We start from the raw sequence: 19,653 nt of genomic DNA on the forward strand, positions 1-19,653 counted from the left end.
CCCAAAGCGATCACATCTGAAGATCAAGGGCGGACTAGTTCGGGCTTGACGGGCAAGGAGTGGATCGGTGGAGTCGGCATGAGGGAGCTATCGAGTAAGGCGACAAATGGTCAAGCCACAGCGATCCGAGTTTTTCGTTTCTTTTTCGGAGAGCTTGAGCCACAGTTCGCACTAGCCACGGCGTGGCCGAGATGTGGCTCGTGCGCTTGACTCTAAATAGCAAGGAGCATGCGGTAACCCCTTTGAGCGTCCTACAGCATCCTACATGTGGCTGAGGCGTCGGGGTTACTCGGTGGATCCCGACAATGAGATTGTCGACGAACCAGTCAGCGCGGCCCGTCCGATCATACCGTCTCCTGTGATTCGGTAACTCCGGCTAGCCCGCTTGACCAAGTCAATAGTCTCGTTGGTCCCGTGCAAACTAGGATTAGTCTCCCCTCTAGTCAGTCTTGTCCACCGAGAGAAGGTCAGACTGAGTCGCGTCACCGCGACTGAAAGAAGTACGATGGAGAGCAGGAAGCGTCCCTCCTGCGGCCCAATCGACAGGGATTCAAGAATGATTTGGAAGACAGACCCCGGGAGGGGATCGTCACTCCGCTCGCCCTCTCTCTCCCTTTTCCCCACTACGCTAGTCTATAGAGATCAGAAATCGTCGTCGAAGAATGATTCTAGTGCTACGATGCCTGAAAATGGCTAGGACCGTCCCTATGACCCTGATGTCTGACGATTGCGGGACACTTCGCGACAATTGACCTGTGTCGCATTCCTGGCCGCCCCACTGAGTCGACTGTATAGTTCAATTAGGCCAAACTCAGTCGACCTGTGCAAAGCAACGGATGAGTTCGGGGGCGATCGCAGCACTGGGCTATCTCTGTCATCTCTCTATTGCCATAGCTAGTATGGAAGAGAGGGGGAGATCGACGGCGATGACCTGCCCTAACGAGTCGATTTGGAAAAGCGCTCGATCAATAGTGATCAGTAATCCGTAATGAGAAGATCATAGACTATTTGTCTGAACATCTTAATTCCACGATTATTGTTCGGAGATCTCCAAGAGGGGAGGGGGCGAAGGAACCATGGCTGTGTGACAAGCGTTCCTGGACTTCACAATAAACGTGGGACGCGGACAAAGGCGATGCAAGGGGGGTTGGGAAGGAACGAGACAATCCAAGTACCGGCAGCATGATTGGAGTCATGCACCTCGACCAGTGCGGCGTACGGAGTAGAGAAGGTAGCTGTAGCATTCAACCGTGCATTGCTATCGGCAGTCAGCGTCGTAGCCTTTCAATTATGATGAAATTATCATTGTTATTACACTGAACCGTTGTAACTATTTGCAATTGATATTATCATCATTATCGACGGTAGACAACCTTTCCCTAATTCCAACAGCAGTGACCAACACCAATTCCAACACTGTTTACGTATGCTGGAGTGACGGGATGGTGAGGTCGTATCCTGTTGGCAATGATCACGAGCGGCGGGAGTATAGGCCCACTATTGCGATTGACAAGACACACACACACACACACAGACACACTATCTCTCGCTCTCTCTCGACGCTTCTACTGATGATTATTATCGCTGGGATGATCCCAGATGAGCTGCAGGGACCCCTCGGCTCGGCATGACAAAAAAATCCTCATCAAAATCCAATCGTCCCAGCCCCGAGCATCACCAGATCAGATCTCGTATTGGGCTACCAATCACCGCGCACCTGGTCATAAAAAAAAACAAGGCAGATTAATTTCCATCCATAGAATGCCTTGATTTAATTAAATTCCCACTTAACCGACACTAGACCCGTCAGGCACCTCATCCTGGCGGTAAAGGCAGGCTCTCGGGGCCCCCGATCGATCACTGGGCCAATCGACGCTGACGCCCGAGCGCCGGCTCGCGCTGTGACGGGGGCCAATGATCACCCAGCGTCTCGCTTGACCCATCGCCAACTTCCCATTTCCTGGATACCACCAGCATTGCTCGCCAAACTAGCCTCGATCTGCCCAGAAAAAAATGCAAATCACAAAATGGATCCCAACTGACATCCCTGAGTTCGGCTAGCCTGAAAAGCCCTGTTGGTGATGCCCCGCTGCCTGCGGCTGAGGGGATAGGATGAGAGGCCCAGTGGGGTGTTCGGCGATCGGGGCTGAGCGGTTGGCCTGGTTCGCCCTGCGCAACTCGAGAGCTTTTAAATATGCATCTCGACCTGCGCTTGCATCTCAACCTCTCAACTGCATTTCATTCCTTCCTACGGCACGAATTGCCCTGCAACCGGCCCTCTTTCAAACCGGTCCCGAAAAAAAAAAAACGACTCTCGTTATTTGTCCCACCCTGCAAGCCCTACCATCTATCCTCTGCAGGGCCAACAACACGCAAGCCTCATCAGACGTACGCATTCTTTTGGGACGCTGAGATTCGAGATTCGACCTCGGCACTTGTCATATTATTCAACTTCATATACTACGGCTTCGACAACTGCTCCGCCGCAGTTCCACACTTTCACATTCTTTGCCCAAACGATGTACAAAACCAACTATGAGCTCTATGTATGTTCGAACAGCTCCCATGACTTCACCGACCATCATCTAATTGACTTATATTAGGCTCGCGAGAGCATCGATAGTAGGCGCTCGCCCCCTCCAGATGAGCTGCTTGCCCCGTTAGCAACGCTCTACCCACATGTTGCCGCCCTGCAGCCGCAGTACGACCCCAACAGCTGCACCTTCACCGGTTACCGCCACACGGGCTACTGGGCAGCGGCCTACACCACCCAGCCTCTCGAAGAGACACATTTCTCGCCGCGGCGGGCCAGTGGTACGTTTGACTTCTTAATCTATATCTTCAATATATCTGCTGGTTCTTCTTCTCTAACGGAACGCGTCCAGATGCCATTTCCTGCCGCTTTGCCTCAAAACTTTCCAAGCTCCGGCGGTTCCTCAGTCGAGAAGATCTAAATCAACGACGATCGGAAGCGACCACCTAAACGACACTATCTATTCTTTCCTTTCTCACTATTTCATTCATTCGATCTTCCAATGGGCCTCAGCATACTGTACCGACCATCATTTGCGCTTTTTTTCCCGTCTGCATGAGAACAACTCTCCTTCGAACTTTGCATATTCCGAGGCGATTCCTCACACATTCAGGCCCCAACGAGCGGGGGACATCCTGATCAGTTTTGCTTTTTTTGGTGCTTTTTGGCCCCTCATATGTTGGATTGTTGACTCCGCGTCATCTCCCATCTATACTCTCAATTTGTTTCTTGTATTCTCTAGCGATGGTTTAGCGCGGCGTTTTTGTTTTGGGGATTTTGCATGGATACGAAGGATTCCTGTATGATAACACTTGGATGTACCATTTTTTTCGGATGTATATAAGACTGTCTCTATTCTGACAAGAGCATACAAACATTTTGCTACTGAATTCTTTCTTCTCTACTTCCCTCTTCTCCAATTTCAGAGACCAGACAGTCGTCAATGTTTCTAATTTTAACTTGAAACAAGAATCGTGGTTACTGTAGTTACCGGGGCTTCTAACCCCCACCAACCCGCCACCCCCCAAACCCCCAAGTGTGATGAGTTTGGGGGCCAACGAGAATCTTTGGCCCCAACGGGTTGTGAAACGTTCGTCACACTTGCAGCACTGGTGAATCAGAGGAGTTTCGCCCCACTAAAGCAATTCTTCAAGGCTGAGCCACACTTAGCTTGATCGTCACTTGATGCTGCTCCCACAACGTAAGGCAGCCCTTTCCCCCTAGTCCGGCAATTACTGCGCAGGTGCTACGATAGTAGGATTCTGGGGACCTGGAAGCCGGGACGGTCGTACTACGGAAGAGAGAAGCAAAAATAGCCAAGCGGGTCCATAATTCCAATTCGTCCTAAGGGAAAAAATAAGCAAAAGAACAGCTAACTCTAAGCCCAAGCTCCACAACTCGCAGAAACCCCTTCCCCCCCTCCCCCCTGCGTGGATCAAAAGCCACAACCCCGCCCGGGCTCCCATCCCTCGACCTGCAGCGTTGATCGCCCGGCACACTTGAACTTCCTCGTTTCTTTTTTGCCCAAAGACCCAGGTAGCCGATGAGATAATTCTGAGGCACTCAATTAGTGATCTACCTTTGCCGACCGATATCCCGGATGATCAGGGACAGTGAATTCTCCATTCCCATCGACCTAGTTTCCCGCAGACTAAACCAAAAACCCTAATTTCATCGACAAGACTATGTCACTACCGACAGCAAACCAGCCGATCCCAGGCCATAATGACCCTCCCACCGATTGCACAACAAGGAACGAGCTTCCTGATAGAATAATCAACAAATCAAAAATTGAAATCATTCAAAAAGTCAAATTCAAGAAGCAAACTCCAAACTGAACCTACAACTCCCCAGCTCCACGCTGCTCGGTTTTGAGAGGGCTGACCCGTGCAGATCCAATAGTGTGGACACCTCCCTCCCCTGCCCCTATCCTGGTCTCTATCCTATGTCCGGTATTTGAGATTATCCTGAGATAGCATCCACCTTCCACGCTGGGCAAGCAACCATGCAATCATATCAAGATGCCCCGACCTAGATTCGCCTGTTGTGTGACGTCGATGAGGGGAGAGGGGAGCAAAATTCCAACTGCCTATCTGAGTACCTGCCTCTTCCTACGCAGGTATACTACAGAATCACGCGAATTCACGCATATCCTCTGCACGTAGTTGCACATTGAACACTTCCTCACCAGGTCCTATGGCTAGTCTTCCTGTGCGCATAGACCAAAGCCCGGTTGTTCAGATCGAATCCCCCTCCACCGGCCTCGTTCCCCATCTCCAGTCCGGACACTAGTTTCCGGCCCGGATCTTAATTACCAGGGCCTCCGAGCTCAGGCGCCCCGTTCCCATCGATTCTCGTGCGCCACTCAACCTCCCCCTTGCCCCTGCATCCCGCTCCTCCGGATCGTTCTGTCGGATGTCGATTATAGTGCTGCGCCCCAACGCCCAGGTGTTCGGGTTCGGGTGTAAGTGGCAAGGGAGGAGGGGGGTGGGGGGATGAAGAGGAGAGGGACAGTGGTGATTGACCCTGAGTAGGTTTTCATTGGGAGTGCTGGGGTTCTGATTCATGCAGGGGTGTGGAGACTGAGTGCATCTTGGAGGACTTTGTATTTGGAAAGGGTACGATAGTGAGTGGAGAAACTTGGGAGTTTGGGGGAGGGACTAATGATGTCTACTCTAATTCTGAAATGACGGTTGGTACTACTGTACTACTGCCCAAGATAAGCCTAGCATGGCCTGAAGATCTTGAGTAGAGTTATTTTTTAAACAACCCTTTTTTCCCTCCTCGTCGATGGCTCTTTGTTTGTAGATTTTTGAGATGCGGGTTTTGAGCTTATATGCAGCTTGGGGTTTCACTGGCACATGAAGCTATTGGAATGTACCATAGACTCTCGGTGGGCGTTTCGGTGGGCGTGGTGCATCCCAGGTGAGATGGTTGGTCAAAAATTCAGTAAATGATAGATCCTGCTGGTGGTCTTCTGCTGCAGTCATTTCCTGCCAACGGATCAGAAAGGAACTCTGATTTTTGATTATTGAGAGAAAAATGATGATGGCTGATGTCTTGTGGCTTCGACATATGGATGCAGGGCTGTAGTCTAGTATACTTTTTGAAAGGCTAGGTGAAAGCGTAGACATCCCTCTCATGAAATGGTATTGCCTAGCACAGCAAGCAACTCATATGGTGTCCTAACTGTCAGCTTACAATGAGCAGCAATGAAGAAGCCTGGATGATGTAGAGGCGATGGCCTCTCAGCGCTAGCTACCATGTACCAATCATGCCATATGGCCTGGACCAAGATACAACACCTATCTTTGAGTCTAACGAGGCTATACATACTTCATTCCATCACTTCTACACGGTGCAAAATAAACGTAGTTCAAGAGAGGGTATAAATTTAAGACCAAGATAATCACACCACTTGCATCGCGCACACGACCACTACCAACAACCACAACCCTTCGCAGGATGCAACCATCCATAACTCCAAAGCACCAGAATCATTGAAAGAGAGACCATGACAAAGAGATAAGAAACCCGAATCAAATCACCCAGGTTTTTGCAGACCTTCCTCGCAAAAAAAAAGCGAAGAATGCCTGGTCCCATGCTCATTGAGCAGGAATAGGGACATGGGGAGAAAAGGAAAGGGGCAAACAGGAGACACACATGCGTATCATTCAAGAGAGAAGTAACAAGGGAAAAGAAAACAGAATATGAAAAGGAAAAGAAACAGAAGAGACATCATTTAAAAAAAGAGGACGCTGAGTATAGCGTGTGTATGGGGCTGTTCTTCCTTCAGCGCCATAACAACACTCATACTCTCATCATAACCATCAGGTCGTCGGCCGTTTCATATTTCATATTATGACTACGCATAGGACTCGTTTAGGCCAGGCTGGCAGACCCTGCAGCAGCAGTGCCCCAGCGCAGCCTCTTGAGGCTACCACGGACTGCTTCCTGACCGCATGCCGCTGATGACCTGGCGCTTGGGACCGTGCCATCTCCCATAATGCCCATCTCTGCTCGCCCAACCTCTTTGCCTAGCATGTACCCGGCAGAGAAGCTGATGGCAGAGAAGAGGACCACGACACCAGCACTGATGACCCAGGTCATGATTGTCGGGCTGACAGGACCATTGGGGTCTGTCATGCTGGCCCGGCGGCTCTTTCTGGAGGTGCCACTGCGGTCCTTTGGAGAAGTCGAGCGGCGTTTCTCTTTCGCGACGGGCGGGGTAGATGAGGTCGTGGAAGCAGGATGTCTCCGGCGGGACGGGCCCACCGGTGGGCTGGTCTCCGTGTATCGGGGCGATAAGGGACCTTCCTCGCCACTTTCTTCGCCCATCGCGATGGATTCTCCTACCAACCGGAACGAGGCGGGTTGTATAGGCGCTGATGGGCCGGAATGTATCCGAGGCGAATCTGTTTTGGGGAGTCCACGTGCAGCGGCGGCACACGACAGAAGAGTGGAGAGGCTGGAACGAAGAGCAGCGTCATGGTCAGCATGGTGGGATGGCGAGATCATGTTGTATGGGCTATGTTGAGAGTTTTGGGATCTGTGTGATGCTCGAGAGCTGGGGTATGACCCTCTCCGAATCGCGGTGCGACGACTGGAGTTGGATAGGACACTGGGCTGCGAACGGCGCGATTCGGAAGGACGAGTCCAGGAGGGATCGTGGGTATTTGGCGGATGAGAAAAGACATTTGGTTGAGGGACAAAGGGCGACGGGCTAATGCCCATCCCCAGGGCGGTTGATGTATCATCTTCATCGTCACTCGACATATCCTCGGATTGAGAAGGGGCGGGCAAGGAAGCATGTAGGGTTGGGCGATTAATGTTGATGTCTTCGTTCGAACTGCTCATCGATGGATCTGGCTCGCTTTCACTCTCTTCATATTCTTCTTGACTGCTACTTGCAAGACTAGCATCTCTTGGTGAATAGTCCACCTGGGCTGTGGTGACAGCAGCCAAATGCTGTAGGCGCCGTCGGCGACTTCGGTGCTGATACATGCCTGCCTCACGATGTTCCACCCGGAGACCGGTTGTGATGATATCGTCATTTGTGGCGGCTGACGAGAGAGATGAGGAAGATGGCTGCGATGATACTTCGATCCAGGAGTCTATATAATAGCGTAGTGAGTAGATGGAATACATAATGGAGCGCTGTCAAGTTAAGATCGATGAAACATGACGAAACCAGATCGGCAGGGGGGACAAAGGAGAAAAATGAAATGCTAGATCCTGGTATAAAAGGGATACGAGGGGCTCAACATACCCTCTGATCTCATGGCCGCCGCACCGGATGGTCGGGGCTGACCATGCTGTTCGCGCGGCTGGCCATCGCGCATCAGTTGACTGGCGGCTCTGGGCTCCCGCACCTGACCCAGTAGGTCGCAGTGGTTTGGTTGCATGGCCACCGAGATGGAAAAGGGAGGAGGACAAGAGGGGAGTGAGAGAGGGTCAAAAGATAGAAATAGGGGGAGAAGGAAGCGCGAGATCAGGCCACCGCGGTGTCTAAGGAACAAGAGCGGTCAAGCGTGGGGAAGAACATCAATCAATGAGGTTATCTTATCAATGTGGAGAGTGGAGATGGGTGATCGGCCCCATCCCTGGTGCCCAACCGCTCTCGGCACCTGCGATCCCTTCTATCTTAGTCTTTGCACGCAGAGGAGTGCTGACCGAGGGAAGAGGATATATAGATCGCAAGCTGTTGGTAAAGGAGATGAAAATGTGAATTCAGGAAGGAAGGGGGGAAGATTGAGAAGTGGATGATGAGGTGATCAGCAGACGGGACAGGTGATTTGCAGCCCGTGACGGAAGCCACCGAAGGCCACCCCAAAAGGACGCGAGGAGGGGGCAAAAGCCGACGATGAACAGCCACACAGCAGGGAAGGAGAGGAAGAAGGATAGCAAATGGAGAGGATGTTTTAGTTCTAGAGCAGAGTAAAAGATTTAGGACTATTTTAAACCAGTTGACTCTACGACCACCAACGCGAAACGGACGTCCGCACGTTCGACGACTTTGTACAACAAAGACCAACATTCAATGCGGGGAACACAGGGCGGTGGGGGCCGGCAGTACGGACTGACCTCATCAATTGATCGCCATTGACGGTGCGGAGAGGAATGCGCAGGTGGATGTCATGGGGCAGGTCTACCCTACAAACAGGGTCGAAATAAGGGAGCGAAGGTGCAAATTCAAGTGTTCAAATTCAAGATCGTCACGTATGGAATTACATTCAGCCTATGGTGTGCAAACTATAGGACTATGGAGCTATGAAGAATAATAGAAACAGAAACTTTTAGCGACCCAGCTTACACGCAGAAAATTTGCAGGAACAACGAAAAATCAATTGCATGGCAAGGCTTAGAAAGTGACCTTGGTGCCCTTGAACTCGGGAATGCTGCCCTTGGCCTTGTTGAGACCGCCGCCACGGCCGCCGAAGCCACCGCGACCGCCACGACCACCGCCGCCACGGCCACCGAAACCACCACCACCACCACCACGGCCACCGAAACCACCGCCGCCACGGCCGCCGAAGCCACCAGAGCGCTCACCAGCAGGCTTGGGGGTGCTGAAATCCAGGCGCAGGGAACGACCCTCAAGCTCGTAGCCAGAGAGCTCAGCGTGGGCAGACTTGGCCTCGTCGACGGAAGAGTACTGGACGTAGCCGAAGCCCTTGGGCCGGCCGGACTCGGGGTCGGTGGGCAGGCGGATACCGAGGACGGTACCCTGAGCACCGAAGACGTCACGAAGGGCATCCTCGCTAGCACTGAAGGGCAGGTTTCCGACGAACAGGGTGTCGCTCTCGGGGCTGGTCTGGTCACCGTAGCGGCCAGCACGAGACTGGGCACGGTCACGGCCACCCTGCTGGTCGCGGGGCTGGCGAGCAGCGGCATAGTCCAGGTTGATGGGACGGCCATCGATCTCAGTGCCACGCTTGGCCTCGAAAGCCTTGGCGGCGTCAGCAGCATTGGTGTACTCGACGTAGCCGAAACTGTTCGACGCATCTCAAATCAGCAAGTGGTTCAAAAACTCCCGTGGAGACAGACAGGGTGAAATAGAAAGGGAATGGACAGGAAAGTGTGAGTGAATAATGAAAAAAGGCGTCAAACTTACCCACGCGAGCGACCAGAGTCGCGGTCGGTCACGACGCGGCAGCCAGAGAGCTCACCGAACTCGGCGAACTCACGCTGGAGCCAATCCTCATCAACGTGCCATGAGAGGTTACCAACGAAGAGGTTGGCGGAGGCACCCTCAGGAACATCCGCGGTCTTAGTCTTCTTAGTAGCGGTCTCGGGCTCCTCGTCGGCCTTGCGCTTCTTGGACACCTTGGCGGTATCCTCGCTGTCCTCGGACTCAGACTCGGACTCGGAGTCAGAGCTGTCGGAGCTGTCGGAGCCGGACTCATCGGAGGACTCCTATAGACAAGAAAACATATTAGCGATCAAGTAGTTTGTAAAAGGATTAACAATGTGCATACCTTCTCGGCCTTCTTGGCCTTAGGAGCCTCATCCTCGGACTCCGACTCCGACTCAGAGTCGGAAGAGTCAGATTCCTCCTTCTTAGCAGCCTCCTTGGCGGCGGGCTTCTCATCCTCGGACTCAGACTCCGAGGAGGACTCGTCGGAAGACTCAGCCTTCTTAGCGGCCTTCTTGTCGGCCTTCTTGGGAGCGGGCTTCTCCTCCTCGCTCTCGCTCTCGGACTCGCTCTCGCTCTCGGAACCATCCTTCATTTCCTCATCGCTGTCAGACTCAGACTCAGAGGAAGACTCAGCCTTCTTAGCGGCCTTCTTGTCAGCCTTCTTGGGAGCGGGCTTCTCCTCCTCGCTCTCGGACTCGCTGCTAGAGCTAGACTCGGCCTCCTCATCGGACTCGGACTCGGAGGAGCTGCTGGGGGTAGGCTCCTTCTTCTTGTTCTTGCGAGAAGACTTCTCCTCCTTGGCAGCGACCTTGCGGGCAACGTCCTTGCTCTTGGCAGCAGGAGACTGGGTGGCCTTAGCGACACCGGCATCCTTGACCTTGTTCAGTGCCTTGGAGGCCTTCTTGTCAGAGCCCTTGGCGGCGACCTTGGTCTTCGACATCTTGAATTACTATAAAGCAGAATTCATGTTAGCATTCCGTTCAAAAGACCCACAGGGCCTCTTTCACATCCCACGTACTGTGGTGTTTAGGGTAGGTATGTGTTTCAGGTGATGTGCTTTTTCTTGCTCTTTGCTCGGATTTTCTTCTTCTCTTTTTTGTGCGGCAGAGCCAACGAAATCCCTCAGTAGCAACCCGTGATTTGAATGGGACAGAAAGTGAAAACAACCCTCAAGAGATGGAAAAGACAGCCAGGAGTGATCTGATCACAGCTGGTCGATACCCACAAGTAACCCGCAACGGACAGAGTTCAAGCCCACAGAGACCGGCGATACGCAACTAAGATGAAACCCACGAGGAATGATGTCCCACAGAGCCCACGAAATAGAAATGCAGTATTTGAAGCCCACAGCCCTCGATGTGAAAAGCCCACTTAAAATGTCTGTTGAAGTACTTTGAAAGTACGGAACCCACGCAGCCGCGTCAGTTAGTGGAAGGGGAAGGGGGAATGTACTTATTTGATTGCAGGAGTGGGATGATTGAAATAGAGAAAAGGCCTAACACTCGAGCTGAAATCGAAAGTAAGGCAAGAAGATGGGAGAGGATGAAGGAGGAAAGAAAAAAGTCCTGCAGACCGGGCGAAGCTTCTGATAAGAAAAAATCTCTGAGAGAAAAAAAGTCGGGGGCTGGCAGAAACGCCACTCCGCCTGCTTAAACAAGTTAGTACCAGACACTAGCCTCAAAAAAAAAAAAAAAAAAAAACAGAGAAACAGCGCAAAAAGCGGTCGGCGAGTGGAGCCCCAAGCGGGTACCTCGAGGAACTTCGGCAAGTACTCACGTTATCAACTGTTTGTTCAGTTTGACGGCGCGGTTGCCGGTGCACCGCCCGCCACTGCCCAATCCCGTGTAACTCTACGTACTCGGTTCTGCCGGCCTTTTGATGCACCTTCGAGTCCCGAGTTCTGGGCCCCTTCAAGGTACACTTGTTATTCCAACAACGTTCACACTTTCTCCCCTCGGTTTACCACTAGACGGGGCTAAATTGCCCGATTTATTGTGTGTTGGTTCCTCCTCTCCAGGCACCGGTCAATGGGACATATTGAAGTTGCTACCTGGCCTGTCTCGTGATGGCCCCTCCCACTCCCTCATCCCATCGCCCTCGTAAGAAGAGGAAGATCCCGATCGCGCCCGGCTCGAACAACAATCTGATCGTGGATTATGGAGATGGTACACAATCCCCTGCCTTCCCGCTGGTCTCGTTTCTCTGGGCTGCTCGTGCGGGTGTTTCGCAATGGCTTATTCTACCTCTCATCTTGATGGCTGTTGGCCTCTTCCGATGGGCTGTCGGTCTCTGGGGTTATTCCGGTGCGTAATCCTAGCCTTCGAGATGTGTTTAAAATGTATGACATCTGTGAAATTTCTAATACAATCCAGGGTTCAATGTACCTCCTATGCATGGCGACTTCGAAGCCCAGAGACATTGGATGGAGCTCACCACGCACTTGCCAATGGCAAAATGGTACCTTTATGACTTGCAGTACTGGGGTCTAGACTACCCACCATTGACTGCATATCACAGCTGGCTGTTGGGCAAAATGTATGATCTGCCGACCTCCACCTCTTGACCATCGGGGCTTTACTAACCAAAATAGCGGCACTGTGTTTGATCCGGCGTGGTTCGCTTTGGACAAGTCGCGTGGCTTCGAGAGCCCGGATTTGAAGGTCTTTATGCGCGCCACGGTTGTAATCTCCGAATATCTTGTCTACATTCCAGCCGTCGTCAATTTCCTTCGCCGTTACACCCGCATGCAAGGTGTCCATGCATGGTCCGCCTCCATTGCTCTCGTTGCGATCCTCCTCCAACCCGCGACCATCCTCGTCGACCATGGCCATTTCCAGTACAATACTGTTATGCTTGGTCTTATGGTTGCCAGCCTGGATGCCATACTGGCCGGGCGGATGCTCTGGGCTTGCATCTTTTTTGTAGGGGCTTTGGGGTTCAAGCAAATGGCTCTGTACTATGCCCCTGTCATGTTCGCGTACTTGCTGGGTGTTTGTATATTCCCACGAATCCGAATTCTTCGGCTCATCAATATTTCTCTGATTACGGTCGCTGCTTTCGCCCTCCTATTTGCCCCTCTTCTGTTGGGTGCCACGAATACCGAAGCCCGAGAAATCATCGCTACATCACCGCAGCCTCCGCTTCTTCAGGGACTCCCCATTTCGCTGGAGAGGAATTCTGTGGCGTATGCGTTGCTCTTCCAGATGGCACAGACCATTAACCGTGTGTTTCCATTTGCCCGAGGTCTCTTTGAAGATAAGGTCGCCAATGCCTGGTGCGCCATCCATACTTTCTACAAGCTGAATCGTTTCGATGCTTCCTTGTTACAGCAAGCTTCGCTCGGTGCCACCTTGGCCTCGATCGTCGTTCCCTGTGCTATCATTTTCCGCCATCCTCGTGCCTCGCTCATCCTTCCGGCGCTATCATGCGTCTCTTGGGGCTTCTTTCTCTTTTCTTTCCAGGTGCACGAGAAGAGCGTCCTCCTACCTCTCCTCCCTATGACACTTTCCCTAGCGGGCGATGGTGGACTAAGCAAGGAAAACCGTGCTTGGGTAGGCTGGGCTAATATTCTTGGTTCCTGGACTATTTACCCCCTCCTCAAGCGTGAGGAGCTTCGAGTGCCCTATATTGTTATGACCTTGCTCTGGGCGTACCTGATGGGTCTCCCCCGACTTCCTTTGAGATCCTTCGTAGTCGTGCTTCTCTGGAGGATCCCAGCGCTCAGTTCGAACCTCATCTACTGAGCAAAGTCTTGCACGTTGCATTCTACACCGCTATGGGTGGATGGCATGTTCTCGAGGCCTTCGTTCCTCCACCACCCGGCAAGCCCGATCTGTGGGTGGTCCTGAACGCACTAATCGGGGCCGCTGGGTTTGGACTGGCATATCTATGGTGCATGCAGAAGCTGATCATCCAATGTCGTCAAATCGATCGGCTGGCAGCGGAGGAAGAGAGCCGTAAGAAGAAGCAGTGATAAATGCCTTGGGTTGACCGTGTGCTTCAGTGATACCCCATTAAATGCGAATAGGTCGATGTAGAGATAATGGCCCTAGCAAAATTCCAATTGATTGATTTTTCCACCCTCGACAAGGTTTCCTAATCAAAGAGATGAGATGTTGTATTCGTGAACTGGCCTCTATGCTTGTCCGACGCAAGAAATGCTAGCACGGATTTCCAAGACCTCAATTTGGGCGCACTTATCCAGAAGCCCATGTTGTCCACATTTAAAAGAAAATAAAACTCCAGTCACATATGCCAAATCCTGCTATGTTACAATTGCGGTATTATACAAGTGATTGCTCTTCCCATTCCGATCTAGACCTTGAAGCCAAAGCCAGCCATGCATGTCTTGTACTGTTCGATCATAGGCTGACACTCTTTGGCGGGATCATCGGACTTGGAGAAAAGCATGCAGTCATCGCGGGCAGTCTTCTCGTCTTTGCAAACGCAGCAAGGCTATCGTAGAGGAAAGGTCGGTCAGCATTTAGGATCTTCATCTCGACTCATGTCTTCAAATCGTCCCGGGGAGTACCTTAGGCTTTTCGGATTGAGCAGGCTGAGCCTTTGATTCAGGGGTAGCAGGTGCACTCTTTTCTATAAATGGATTGTGAGCAAACTGTTATTCCACGATCAACGGCCAATCTCGCGGGCCCTTGCGCCTTGCACCAGTAGTCACTAGATGCCGGGTCCGCGGTTGGCACAGATACAGTGCAATTGGCGCTTACCACTGGAGGAACCAAAAAGCCACGACATTTTGCAGGTGATAGTGGGTGTGTCAACAGAGAAAGCTTGCAGAAAGAGTGTGGAGAGGAGGTTTGATTGAGTGTTAAAGACGTCGGAGCAATGGCGATGAGACCATCGCAACATTATTATTAATGCGTGCGCCTGCGCAAATGGTCCGCTCTGGTCACCGTAGTGGTTTTTTTTGTTATCGACAAAAACACCCCAATTGCCGCCCTCGAATTTGCCTTCCCCTTCTGCTTCTGGACTCTCCTATCCTACGAGCCTTGTTTCCACTGCTCACTGCCTTTCTTCTACTATCAATACCCACCCCAATTTCAACCCACAATCCTTTAATCTGAAATCTTCGTTTCCCCCTGAAACTACTACCCCGCCATGGCCCCTCACAAGGTCTTCACGCTTGAGGGCAAAGGCCTCAAGCTTGACACTGCTGAAGACATTGAGTCTCACATCAAGCCTCTTGTTGAAGACACCGACTATACTGAAATTCGGTTTGGCGGTAACACTCTGGGTGTGGGTGCTTCTGAGCGCCTTGCAACCGTCATCGCAACCCAGAAGAGCCTGGAGATCGCCGACCTCGCAGACATCTTCACCTCTCGCCTTCTGTCCGAGATTCCACCTGCCCTGAAGTCCCTCTTGGATGCCATCCTCGAAATTCCCTCTGTCCACACGGTGAACCTGTCCGATAACGCCTTCGGTTTGAACACTCAGGCACCCCTCGTCGATTTCCTGTCGCGCCACACCCCACTCCGCCACCTGATCCTCAACAACAATGGATTGGGACCTGCCGCCGGTACTCTGATTGCCGATGCGCTGAGCAAACTCGCCGAGCGCAAGGAGGAAGCCCGCAAGGAGGGCAAAGATATTGCTCTTTTGGAAAGCATCGTTTGCGGACGGAACCGTCTGGAGAATGGCAGTATGGAGGCATGGGCACGTGCCTACCAGAAGCATGCCGCGGGCATGAAATCGGTTAAGATGACCCAGAACGGCATTCGCCAGGAGGGTATTTCCCACCTTCTGAAGAATGGTTTGCGCCACGCAAGCGCCTTGGAGGTTCTGGATTTACAGGATAACACATTCACTGTTATGGGCTCTACCGCTCTAGCCAGTGTCTTGGAGGGCTGGCCGGCTCTGATCGAGCTGGGTGTGGGAGACTGTCTGCTCTCTGCCCGCGGTGGCGTAAAGGTCGCCCAGGCTCTGGCTGCCAACAAGAACCAGAAGGTCCAGACCCTGCGCCTGCAATACAACGAAATTAAGGCCGATGGTGTCAAAGCCCTCACCCACGCCGCCAAGACCGCTCTCCCTAGCTTGCGCCGTGTTGAGCTGAATGGAAATATCTTCTCCGATGAGGATCCCAACATCACCGAACTGCGTGAGCTTCTGGAGGCTCGCCAAGAGGAGCACGGTACCGATGAGGACCCCGAAGATACCTGGGGTGTTGATGAGCTGGATGAGCTCGAGGAAGAGGGCTCCGAAGAGGAGGAAGAGGAAGAGGAAGAAGAGGAGGAGGAGGAGGAGGAAGAGGAGCGCAAGGCGGAGAAGGACCTCAAGGATGCTGATCGTGCCGAGGAGGAGAAGGTGGCCCAGAAGGCGGATAAGGATGTCGATGAACTTGCTGACGTACTGGGCAAGACCGGTCTATAGACCCGCCTCGATTGCTCGACTGCCGATGCTTTGGACTGTCTCTGACTCTCCAACACCTACACGGAATCTAGAGTCATTGACCTTGATGTTTTGACTTGATGGGCTGCTTCCACGCACCGGGCACAAATAAGCGTCATTTTTGCCCTTTAGCACGATTGATGCGCCTGCGCTCTCGTTTCATTTCCACTGCATGAGGTCCCGACTGACGACCCTGACGCCATCTCCTTCCACCATTTCCCCCATTCTTGATATACCCTGTTGACGATGATGACTGCACATAATCCCCATTGCTTTTGCCCATACCATATGCATAGCCATCGCGAGCTCTGGTGTCTTGGGAGGATACAACATTAAAAAAAAGAAAACTTTTGCTCCATATAGATGTGAATACACGACCGGTTTTTACCTGGGTGGCCATCTCTTTTAAATCCTGTCTTTTTCGCAAAGCTATCTGCGATTCCACTTCTCTTAATATACTTTAAAGAAGGCCCTGATGTTTCATGGCACTCAAAGTCGATTTTTGTATACATGACACTTGCGGGGCTTTGATGGAGTGAGAAGTTTCCGAATCGGGCAGTCAGGTCTTGGCACTCGACCTCCGGAGCTTCCCACTCTTTGGTTTTCTTTTGATTTCTTCAACTCTTCCCCCTGACGACCAAGATTTCTCCCTCGACATCCAGATTCTCGATAAATCTCTCAATCGCTTAGCCACACTTTCAGCTCATCATCGTTGGTTGTGTCTTGGGGGTAAGTGCCTGCGCAAACTGCTCCATCCTTTCCTCGCCCTGTTCACTCCGCATCCGCGGTCGCAAAGCAAATTTGAAAAGCGCATCGTCCCCTTCGACCATTCCAAACTTCTCTCTCGATCTATGAGAAGCCCATTCAGATTGGAGATGGTGGGCATATGCGCTGTCCTCCTGTGGTAGAATCTGTTTCTGCCTCGGTTTGCGCTGTCTCCTAGATGTTAGGGCTTGTGGAGGGGGCACGAGTCTTGCGACAATATAGCTACATACCCCTCGACCTTCGGCTTGTGAGGACGGTGTGAATGAGATGCGCATTGTGCACTGCATTTTTGTATCTCAAACCGCTCCTCGCAGACCCCACTATGTCAATTTCTGTGGTTTTAGTTCAGATTTCACTGACAGGTCTTTATAGGCTGCGACGCAACGGAGACACTCACACCGATCATTCCTTACCCTCGATTCTCGTTTGATCACGCCCATATCTACCCATCGCTGCATCGTGGTCATGGAGGCCAGCAAAATCGAGGAGGTGGCCCAGTCCTTGCTCAAGGCCCAGACACAGGCCGATACTGCCGATATCCTTAGATTGCTCAAGGAACTGAGAGATGGCGTGAAGGCCACTGAAGCTCTTTTGCGAAAGACCCGCATCGGTATCCTCGTCAACAAGTTCAAGCAGAACCAAGATCCGGACATTGCCCGATTGTCAAACGAGATCGTCACGAAGTGGCGTAACGATGTCCACAAACAGAAGCCCCGTGCATCCGCATCCGCATCCGTAGCGAGCCGGGGCACCAGCGGATCCCCACGACCGGGACAGAATGGTACTCCATCTTCTACACCAACTTCGGCAAAGCCAAAGTGGGCCCTGGATCCCGAAAAGCGGACATGGAAGGTAGATGAAGTTGATACCAGCGTGACTGGAAACCAGGTACGCGATAGATGTATCGGTTTGATGTATGATGGATTATGCTTGGGCTCGACCGAACCCCCAAAGACCGTGCTTTCAAAGGCCGCAGAGGTTGAAGCTGCTGCATATGACTTTTTGGGCCCTGAGTCCAAAGAGGACTACCGCACTAAGATGCGCAGTCTCTTCCAGAATCTGAAGAACAAATCAAATATGCAGTTGCGTATCCGTGTGGTCTCAGCTGAGATCAGTGCCAACGATTTCGTGCGCATGACCTCCGATGAATTGCGATCTGCGGAGCAGATTGCCAAGGATGAGGAGATCAAGAAGAAGAATATGAACGATGCGATGGTAGCCCAACAAGAACGGAGTATCAGTACCAGCTTGCAATGTGGCAAATGCGGCCAGCGCAAAGTGACCTACACCGAGGCGCAGACCCGCAGTGCTGATGAACCAATGACCCTTTTCTGTACGTGTGTGAACTGCGGCAAGTCATGGCGCCAGTGATTTGCAATCCAAATATGATCATCTGGGGGTAATCCTCGCTTGCGAATGCATGTTTTAGCAGGGGAGTGTGTTTACCACTTCACCGGGGTCTTGGTGTTCTCTGTTTGCCCTCTCTCTCCCTTGGCAAATCTCTTTTTTTTTCATTTTGCTTCTCTTTTTTTTTCTATTTTTGAGAACTTTGCTTTCACTGCGAAAGCCGGCATTGGCGTTTCGTTGTGGCCTTTTCCAGGGGATGAGCTACGATGTGTTTTATTGCGGGAAATGGAGCTTTTGAGTGGACAAACTTTGTCTGATGTGACCAAGAGTGTTTCGGAACTGAATGGCAGCATTGAGATCTGTATCATCACAGGATATCCCTCTCAATTTTCCTTGCATAAGAAGTCTTAAAATATCAAATATCTGGACGTCATTGTTATGTAAGTTCCAGCATACGGACCGCTCGGTTCTACGATTCCAAACTCTCCCATCATTCTTCATCTGTCGTCCATTTACGCTTAAGTCCTCAACCTATGATCACTTCAACTCAATCTCAACTTCATAGATCTTCGTCTTCAGCTACCTGCTTTGCAACCCCGCCCCCCAATTAACATCTCTCGAAAGATCTTCTTCTCTGCTCAATTCCCTCTCTATCATTCATCTTCTGCAATTCATCATGGTCCCCCGCACAACCCTTATTGAACCCGTGCAAGCCCTCCTCTCTGCCCTCACCAACTCAACCTCCCACTCCCCTATATCCACCCTCCTCGCAACTTTCACCACCCAGCCCACCCCACTCGTCCATGAGCATGGCCTCCCCCAGCTAGCCCCCTTCCTCGGCCGCTCCTTCACCGGCCAGGATGGTGTGGCCCGCTACTTCGAGCTCCTCGCCGACCACCTCCGCATCGAGTCCATGGCCTTCGAGTCCGACGACCTCTGGCTCGTCGACGACGCCTCCCAGGCTATCGCCCTCCGCGGCAGCGCCACCTTCACCTGGAAGGACACCGGCCATGCCTGGGACGAGACCTTCATCTACCGCGTCGCGTTGGCTGAGGATGTGGGCCGCGGCGGCGGCTTGCGCGTCTGCGAGTACCGCGTCTGGGCGGACACCGGGGCAGCCTATTTGGCGCGGCTCGGGCGCTTGGATGAGTTACTGGGCGGACGCGGCGGCGTTGAGGGCATTCATTTGCCGGGAGAGCAGGATGATGGCACAGGTATCCAGAAGGACGGGCGCGAGACGCGGCGGTCGTTGGATCGCAAGCGGAGTGGGTGCCAGGATGTGATGGGGGGCGGGTTGAACGTGTACGGCAGTTGCGGGTAACAGTGCACTTTCGAATATGATACACACAAGATGGGATGAAAGATGAGATGAACAGCGGGAATAAGATATCTGGTAGTTGTATACACAAGGCTCTCTCGACGTATTATCCTATCTATTCCACGTCCACGTCCATTTCAAAAAAGAGTG

At 52.2% G+C, this 19,653-nt stretch overlaps 9 protein-coding genes across 9 annotated transcripts; 5 read left to right on the forward strand and 4 right to left on the reverse strand.

Moving 5' to 3' along the window:
* Nucleotides 1-2,519: 2,519 nt before the first annotated feature.
* N7462_001659 (uncharacterized protein) lies at nucleotides 2,520-2,983 on the forward strand (the record flags this gene model as incomplete). The annotated part of the gene is made up of 3 exons (XM_057073385.1): nucleotides 2,520-2,546; nucleotides 2,604-2,814; nucleotides 2,886-2,983. 3 exons carry the CDS (start codon nucleotides 2,520-2,522, stop codon nucleotides 2,981-2,983), a joined length of 336 nt encoding a protein of 111 aa, XP_056937026.1.
* A 3,432-nt stretch (nucleotides 2,984-6,415) lies between these two features.
* N7462_001660 (uncharacterized protein) lies at nucleotides 6,416-7,938 on the reverse strand (the record flags this gene model as incomplete). The annotated part of the gene is made up of 2 exons (XM_057073386.1): nucleotides 6,416-7,647; nucleotides 7,803-7,938. The coding sequence occupies 2 exons, from the start codon at nucleotides 7,936-7,938 to the stop codon at nucleotides 6,416-6,418; spliced, it is 1,368 nt and encodes a 455-aa protein (XP_056937027.1).
* A 956-nt stretch (nucleotides 7,939-8,894) lies between these two features.
* Nucleotides 8,895-10,611, reverse strand: N7462_001661 (putative nucleolin protein Nsr1; the record flags this gene model as incomplete). Its single annotated transcript, XM_057073387.1, has 3 exons — nucleotides 8,895-9,525; nucleotides 9,648-9,949; nucleotides 10,012-10,611. 3 exons carry the CDS (start codon nucleotides 10,609-10,611, stop codon nucleotides 8,895-8,897), a joined length of 1,533 nt encoding a protein of 510 aa, XP_056937028.1.
* Nucleotides 10,612-11,736: 1,125 nt separating this feature from the next.
* Nucleotides 11,737-13,644, forward strand: N7462_001662 (dolichyl-P-Glc:Man(9)GlcNAc(2)-PP-dolichol alpha-1,3-glucosyltransferase ALG6; the record flags this gene model as incomplete). The annotated part of the gene is made up of 4 exons (XM_057073388.1): nucleotides 11,737-11,974; nucleotides 12,044-12,206; nucleotides 12,262-13,320; nucleotides 13,365-13,644. The coding sequence occupies 4 exons, from the start codon at nucleotides 11,737-11,739 to the stop codon at nucleotides 13,642-13,644; spliced, it is 1,740 nt and encodes a 579-aa protein (XP_056937029.1).
* Nucleotides 13,645-13,985: 341 nt separating this feature from the next.
* Nucleotides 13,986-14,423, reverse strand: N7462_001663 (copper metallochaperone COX17; the record flags this gene model as incomplete). The annotated part of the gene is made up of 3 exons (XM_057073389.1): nucleotides 13,986-14,126; nucleotides 14,203-14,264; nucleotides 14,396-14,423. 3 exons carry the CDS (start codon nucleotides 14,421-14,423, stop codon nucleotides 13,986-13,988), a joined length of 231 nt encoding a protein of 76 aa, XP_056937030.1.
* A 363-nt stretch (nucleotides 14,424-14,786) lies between these two features.
* N7462_001664 (GTPase-activating protein RNA1) lies at nucleotides 14,787-16,055 on the forward strand (the record flags this gene model as incomplete). Its single annotated transcript, XM_057073390.1, has 1 exon — nucleotides 14,787-16,055. The coding sequence occupies one exon, from the start codon at nucleotides 14,787-14,789 to the stop codon at nucleotides 16,053-16,055; it is 1,269 nt and encodes a 422-aa protein (XP_056937031.1).
* Nucleotides 16,056-16,771: 716 nt separating this feature from the next.
* Nucleotides 16,772-17,113, reverse strand: N7462_001665 (uncharacterized protein; the record flags this gene model as incomplete). Its single annotated transcript, XM_057073391.1, has 2 exons — nucleotides 16,772-17,005; nucleotides 17,069-17,113. The coding sequence occupies 2 exons, from the start codon at nucleotides 17,111-17,113 to the stop codon at nucleotides 16,772-16,774; spliced, it is 279 nt and encodes a 92-aa protein (XP_056937032.1).
* A 190-nt stretch (nucleotides 17,114-17,303) lies between these two features.
* On the forward strand, nucleotides 17,304-18,209 carry N7462_001666 (transcription elongation factor DST1; the record flags this gene model as incomplete). The annotated part of the gene is made up of 1 exon (XM_057073392.1): nucleotides 17,304-18,209. The coding sequence occupies one exon, from the start codon at nucleotides 17,304-17,306 to the stop codon at nucleotides 18,207-18,209; it is 906 nt and encodes a 301-aa protein (XP_056937033.1).
* Nucleotides 18,210-18,861: 652 nt separating this feature from the next.
* N7462_001667 (uncharacterized protein) lies at nucleotides 18,862-19,506 on the forward strand (the record flags this gene model as incomplete). Its single annotated transcript, XM_057073393.1, has 1 exon — nucleotides 18,862-19,506. The coding sequence occupies one exon, from the start codon at nucleotides 18,862-18,864 to the stop codon at nucleotides 19,504-19,506; it is 645 nt and encodes a 214-aa protein (XP_056937034.1).
* Nucleotides 19,507-19,653: the final 147 nt, after the last annotated feature.

The sequence above is a fragment of the Penicillium macrosclerotiorum genome (genome assembly GCF_028827735.1).
Source record: "Penicillium macrosclerotiorum strain IBT 26536 chromosome Unknown utg000002l_segment0_segment0, whole genome shotgun sequence".
In the NCBI taxonomy this organism is placed as follows: domain Eukaryota; kingdom Fungi; phylum Ascomycota; class Eurotiomycetes; order Eurotiales; family Aspergillaceae; genus Penicillium; species Penicillium macrosclerotiorum.